The sequence below is a fragment of the Coffea eugenioides genome, chromosome 4 (genome assembly GCF_003713205.1).
Source record: "Coffea eugenioides isolate CCC68of chromosome 4, Ceug_1.0, whole genome shotgun sequence".
NCBI lineage: Eukaryota > Viridiplantae > Streptophyta > Magnoliopsida > Gentianales > Rubiaceae > Coffea > Coffea eugenioides.
In genome coordinates this window covers 41,627,504-41,633,503 of record NC_040038.1, presented here as the reverse complement: position 1 = coordinate 41,633,503, position 6,000 = coordinate 41,627,504, and the positions used below count along the sequence as shown (strand labels likewise).

The 6,000-nt window shown below is 37.2% G+C and overlaps 2 protein-coding genes across 2 annotated transcripts; both read right to left on the bottom strand.

The window, feature by feature from the left end:
• Positions 1 to 681: 681 nt before the first annotated feature.
• LOC113769387 lies at positions 682 to 1,323 on the bottom strand. Its single transcript, XM_027313840.1, has 2 exons — positions 1,133 to 1,323; positions 682 to 1,012 (listed from the first exon to the last, which is right to left on the bottom strand). Exons 1-2 carry the CDS (start codon positions 1,321 to 1,323, stop codon positions 682 to 684), a joined length of 522 nt encoding a protein of 173 aa, XP_027169641.1.
• Positions 1,324 to 2,598: 1,275 nt separating this feature from the next.
• On the bottom strand, positions 2,599 to 3,885 carry LOC113769386 (flavonol synthase/flavanone 3-hydroxylase-like). The gene is made up of 3 exons (XM_027313839.1): positions 3,527 to 3,885; positions 3,008 to 3,329; positions 2,599 to 2,871 (listed from the first exon to the last, which is right to left on the bottom strand). The coding sequence occupies exons 1-3, from the start codon at positions 3,883 to 3,885 to the stop codon at positions 2,599 to 2,601; spliced, it is 954 nt and encodes a 317-aa protein (XP_027169640.1).
• Positions 3,886 to 6,000: the final 2,115 nt, after the last annotated feature.

Genomic DNA, 6,000 nt, shown 5'->3' with positions numbered 1-6,000 from the left:
AGAAATTGGTGTTAGACCCAACTGTAAACCCAACAAAAAATGGATTTAACTGAATGAAGCCATTTTTTAACGGAACAAAAATTGTTGCAATGGACGAAAACCAACATTCTTCTCCTTCTTCCCTCTGCCTTTTTGCAACCCCAAAATTTTTTTCCCAATCTCTGGATTTCTTAGGCGCTTGTAAATGCCAAATCCAGTTTTAGGGCTCATTTACTTGGTGGAGTTGATTTCCACCAAATCCCCATCCCCAACACCCATCTTGGTTTCTTCCTCCTCCACCTCCCCATCCCCAACCGTCTCCTTCACCCCCTCCACCACCACCACCACCTCCTCCTCCTCCACTATTGCCGCCGCCACCACCAGTACTCCCACTTCCCCAACCATGGCCTCCACCATTTCCACCACCACCACTGCCAGCACCTCTACCATCACTATCTCTCCTTCTACCGCATATATGTTTTCCTCTCCTTTTCCTCCTTCCACCACCTCTCCCTCCACCACTACCACTTCCACCGCCTCCACCTCCACCTCCACTGCCACCGCCACCACCGCTGCCGCCACCCCCTCCTTCTCCTCCACTACCTCCATAGTGTGCAACCTGAATGCCATTTACTTCCAGAACTCGTACCGTTATGGTGATCAATCACATTCCCATCCTTTGTATGTTGACCATTTCCACTCTCACTTCCCCAACCACCGCCTCCTCCCCCACCCCAAAACAATAGATGGGATTATCTGAGGATGGGTGGAGAGATTGTGAAATATGGATATGATATCGAGCTTAGCCTGCACGCTTAGATTCTGGAAACCGCGTTCTTCTGCCAATTGGGAATTCAGAGATCCAACCAGGATTCGGACAGCCCCAGATGCTGCGATTGCTAACTTGTTAGCAGAGCAAGAAGAAAGAACCAAGAGGGCTGCTGCTGCAAGGTCAATCAATGACTCTTTTTGGCATTGAATGATCTCCAGCAATACTGGTATGGCACCAGAATTTGCAATTCGGATCTTGTTTCTGCAAAATCATAGCAAAATTAGATGGGGAACAATTCTACAGCCAATGCCTCAGATGCAACTTCAAAATTTGCAAATTTTAACTGATGCAAACAATACCTTTCATTGTGAAAAGCTAGACAAAGCAGAGCAGAGTGCCGCTTCAGCGGCTTCATAAACTTGCTTACGAAGCATCGTAACGAGCCGAGAAATGATCCCTCTTTCTGCTAACTTCTGTCTTAGTTTGGTTGCAAGTTTACCAAGTTCTCTGGCAGCTAAAATCTGAGCTTCCCGTTCATTAGATAGAAGGGCTTCCACTATCACATCTTCCATGGTTGGAAGCCCTCTATCCCCCTCAGTCACTTCTCAACTCTCTTTATGTGAATTTGAAAATATAGAAATTTAGTATTTGATTGCTTCAAGGTGGTGTAAGGTTTGGCTTTTGGGAAAAAAATTTTGGGGTTGCAAAAAGGTAGAAGGAAGAAGGAGAAGAATGTTGGTTTTGGTCTGTTGCAACAATTTTTGTTCCGTTAAAAAAAGTCTCCATTCGGTTTAACCCATTTTTTGTTGGGTTTACAGTTGGGTCTAACGCCAATTTCTCTATTTCCCGTCAATTGTCCTTAATTGGCCAAAATTACATAACTTTGAGGATGAAATGTGTTTTGAGTGAAACTTTGAGGATGAAAAGTGCATTTTTTCCAAGACTAATTCTGATGTCATTTTCTCAACAATGAACTGGCTGAAGGTTTCATTGGAATAGTGAATAATTATAAGGAGGAAGAAGTAAAAAATCAGATGGCCAGGTTGCAAAAAGTAATTGATGATATAACTGTACGTGGAGTCTAGTGACAAAATTGCAGGATTAAGTTAAGGTTGTCCATTAATTGGGCATGCATACTTCAAATTATCCCATGCAGAGTTCAAATTATCCTGTGCAAACTTTGTATTGAGGTAACAGACAGAATTCATACCACAAGCTTTGTCTGCTTTACAAAAGTGTACAGTCCTAGTTTCATCTCAAACTAATGCCGTTTGAGATGAGCAACATTATATCTTTAGACTCTGCTAACTTGACCAATATCAGCATCAATTTTTCAATGAAATTTCTGTCTCATAACTTTCTGAAGAAAAAGATTAGCAAAACGACTACTTGGGACACCATATGTTAGCTCTACTTATCAATTAGCTGATATTTTTTTTTAAAAGCTTTTGCACTGCTTATTTTCATGTTTGAGGTTTCAGAGGGCTGTAGAAGATTAAGATAAACTAATACTATGATTACTAAAAGCAGCTACTTGATTGCAAGAAATCAAAGAATATGTGTATCCCTGTAATTTTTATCACTTTTTAGTGCAGTCTCCTCTCTTTTCCACATTAGGGAGGATTTTAACTTTAGTGAGATCTTCTTGTACTTTTTAGCTAATAATACAAAAACTGAAGCAATGACATGACTTACACACAGACACTAACATCAAACAGCATCTTATTTTTAATGCAAAATCTCATATTAATACATGCATGTCCTGATAAGCATTTCGTCCACAAAAAGTGCACAATGATGATCTAATTTATTTATGTTTCATGTAGGTAACATTTAAAACTTGTGCTTCATGAGGTGGAAATTTCATAATGAGTGATGTTGATGGCATCTTCGGGTCTTGCTGGTGGACGAGTCTTGTTTCTCATTCTCAATGCCTGGTAATCCTTGTAGAAGAACCCCCTGTACTTTGCTGTCTCTCCAATCTCTTTAGCGAATTGTGGCAATGGTTCTACCCACTTGTCTCCTTGTATATTATAGAAGAATGCAAAAGAGTGTCTGCTTCTTCCTTTAGGCCTTACAACTCGGTGAGTTGCACTTTTAAACTTCTTGTTGGTCATCACCTGCAAACACTTTGTGCCTTAGATAACAATAGGAAAAAATGAAAAGAATGTTAAGAAAGTGATATTAATCTTTGACAAGATGAAGCCATTAGAAATCAGAGAAATATGGTGTTGCTGCAAACTAGCTACTATTTACCTGAATTGAATCACCTAGATTGACCACTATTTTGCCCAGTTCAGGGATCACTGGAATCCATTCTCCATTCTTGCAAACTTCAAGTCCTCCAGCTTCATCTTGAACAACGAATGTTACGGTGTTTGCATCTTCATGTGGTGTTATTCCATTGTTCTCACATTCAGTAGCTGGAAAATAGTGCATAGCCACCATAAAATCCCAGCTCCTATCATTATTGTACTCTTTCAGGAAGTTTTCAGGGAGACCAATAGAGTCATTCATGATGCACTCTACCAATTGACCAGCCCTGGTGAAGTAACTGAACAACTCTTCCATTGCTTCCCTGGCAATGATAATCAAATTGAACAAAAACAATATGTCAAAGGGTAGGCCTTTCAGAGTAGTAAATATTGATCAAAAAGGACAACCGAAACAAGTGTATCAATTACTTTTAACAGAGTTAAACACACATAATAATCACAATATAAATGCAGAATTGATATATTCTTGATCCATTGATGAGAATGTTGTGGAATTTACCTGAAATCAGGAGGATTACTGGGCAGTATATTGAAGCCAGTTTCAGGTGGAAACATGAGAATGTATTCATTCTTGTCAGGTGATATCTCAGGCTGCTTGCTATAACCAGCTGGAAGAGGTGCTCCAGTATTAGGACTACACTTGAGCTTCTCCTCATCTGAGAACTTGAAATATGTCTTTGAGAGCTCCATTGCTCTGCTTAACAAATCCAGGGGTACCCCATGGTTCACAACCTGGAAGAAGCCATATTCAGAGCAGGCTTGGCGAATAATTTCTTTAACTCTCTTCTTGCTGTTCTCAGCATCTTCATTGTTGAAGAAAGGAGAGAGATCAATTGTGGGAATAGCTAAGTTGGCCATGACAATTGGACTTGACTTTTGTTTCTTGCTTTCCCCATTGTAAATTTGAAACCAATCAGTGGTAGCTTCAGGACAGAAGCCCATTCCTACAGGTAAAATTTTAATTAATGAAAAGAAGATTAAAAAATGAACATACCAGTCTGAATACTCTGTCTTCTTTTGCTTTCTTGATACGTGATATTGATGAGGAAGAATCTACTGATTTTTACTGTTGCAGTACTTACAGCATAGAGGAGTTCTTTTTTTCTCCTTCTTTCTTTCTTTTCTTTGGGTCTATTTTATGACTTTAACCTGGGAAATCCCAGAATCATCTGTGGTTCAAAACAGCAATCTGAAGATTGTAGAAAAATCTGAGCACCAAAAACATTTTGAATTTACTACTTAGCAGCACTAGAATTTCTTCATGTTGCTTCAATCAGTTGACTTTACTGATCAAACTTTTGTAGTTCTAAATATAAGTACCATTTTTCTGATAGAAAATTTACCGTCTTCATTTGGTATTGTGGTACCATTTCATCTTTCACTGATTATTTGTTGCTTCTTGTCCTCATCAAGGGTAGAATTTGAAGAAAGATGCTTGAAATCACTACCAGCTATTGATGCTTGTACACTAGTTGATATTAGAAATGTTAGAGAAATAGGATAATGCTCAATTATTGCATGAAAAACTATTCACCATTTGATATTTTTCTTTTGTTGTGATAATTTGGGGCAGGTAATGGAAAGATTATGTGATAGAACTGCTAATGGACAACATCACTATCAGTGCATTTTATATTTTTTTCCTTCATGACGCAAGGTTGACATTATAACTATGAACATCTCAAGATGTAGTCATTAAGTATTTATAACTGATAATTAGTGGATTTGGAACCCCACCCCACCCCCCACTCCCCAAAAAAAACAAAAAAAAATGGAAAAGAAAAGATATAGGTACTTGAAAAGATTATTAACACATTAGAGGTGAAAATGTCACTTTCTCCCATTTGTTTTTTCTAATGTTCTACAGCATAAACTAATGATATTATGTATTTCAGATAATTTTTTTCCCAAATAATCTCCTGTCCAAACGGACCCATAATGTTGTCTTGATGCAGAATTTCAAGCCAGATGACATGTCTAAAGATGTAACATTCCACTTTATCTTCTTTAAATCAAACTTAGAAACATTGAACACTAGATGAGTTATCCATTAAATCAAACTTAGAAACATTAGACACTAGGTGAGTTATCCATAAAATGTTCAATTTATTACTACATCATAAACATTTGAGTTTGTTTTGCCTGTAGCTAAAAAAAAAAGGGTTTGTTTTGCCCCATTTTTCCAATTGAAGGTTTTAAATTTCTTTGTTTGTTGATTGCTTTGATCCTGGGTAGAGATCGAATAGTAGGTGATCTGGATGAGATCTTCAGCTCTGACTTATTATTCCTTTATTCTTAGTTGCATTTATTCCTTGTACATAATTATGAATTCTCCGAATTTAGGAGATTTTGCAATCTTTTTAGTAAATTTCGTTAATGGCTCAACCCAATTGTCTCCGTGTAAAAGAAAGATATGACCTGTAGATAGGGCTGCAAACGACTTTAGATCTAGTCTAATCAAACTAAAGTTGACTCAATTTACCTAAGTTGAATTTAGGTTCGAATTTAATGAGCTCTTAATGTAAAATTTGAGCTCAAACTCAAACTGAAATTTGAGTCTAATCGACCTCAAGTTAGAGCCTAATCAAGCTCAAACAAAAATAAAAAAAAAAATTAATTTTTTATATTTTAAAAATGAATAAAATATCTATTTCACCTTAATAAAGAATTAAAATATAAAGAACATACATGTAACTTCACTACTAATAATAAAAGGGTGTTAATAAATATATAAATTCAAGCTAAATCCAATGAGTCGAGTATCTTTATACTCAACGCAACTCATGCTTTAACCGTATTGATTTGTTTGCAGCCTTACTCATAGAACGAGTACTATGGAGAAATGCATGAGAGTGATCGGTTTTTCCTTTTGGCATAATTACTCTATGATTTGCAATCTTAAACTTGCTATTGCTCGGTACCATAGAAACAAAAATAATCATAGACAATTTTAATTCATCTAGGGCCACGTTA

Excerpts from the sequence above, each read along its gene's own strand:
- LOC113769387 (XM_027313840.1), bottom strand. The coding sequence starts at position 1,323 with ATGGAAGATGTGATAGTGGAAGCCCTTCTATCTAATGAACGGGAAGCT. Across the intron at positions 1,013-1,132 it reads GCGGCACTCTGCTCTGCTTT|AAACAAGATCCGAATTGCAA; the intron begins GTCTAGCTTTTC and ends ATGATTTTGCAG.
- LOC113769386 (XM_027313839.1), bottom strand. The coding sequence starts at position 3,885 with ATGGCCAACTTAGCTATTCCCACAATTGATCTCTCTCCTTTCTTCAAC. Across the intron at positions 3,330-3,526 it reads AGTAATCCTCCTGATTTCAG|GGAAGCAATGGAAGAGTTGT; the intron begins GTAAATTCCACA and ends TATCATTGCCAG. Across the intron at positions 2,872-3,007 it reads ATCTAGGTGATTCAATTCAG|GTGATGACCAACAAGAAGTT; the intron begins GTAAATAGTAGC and ends AAGTGTTTGCAG.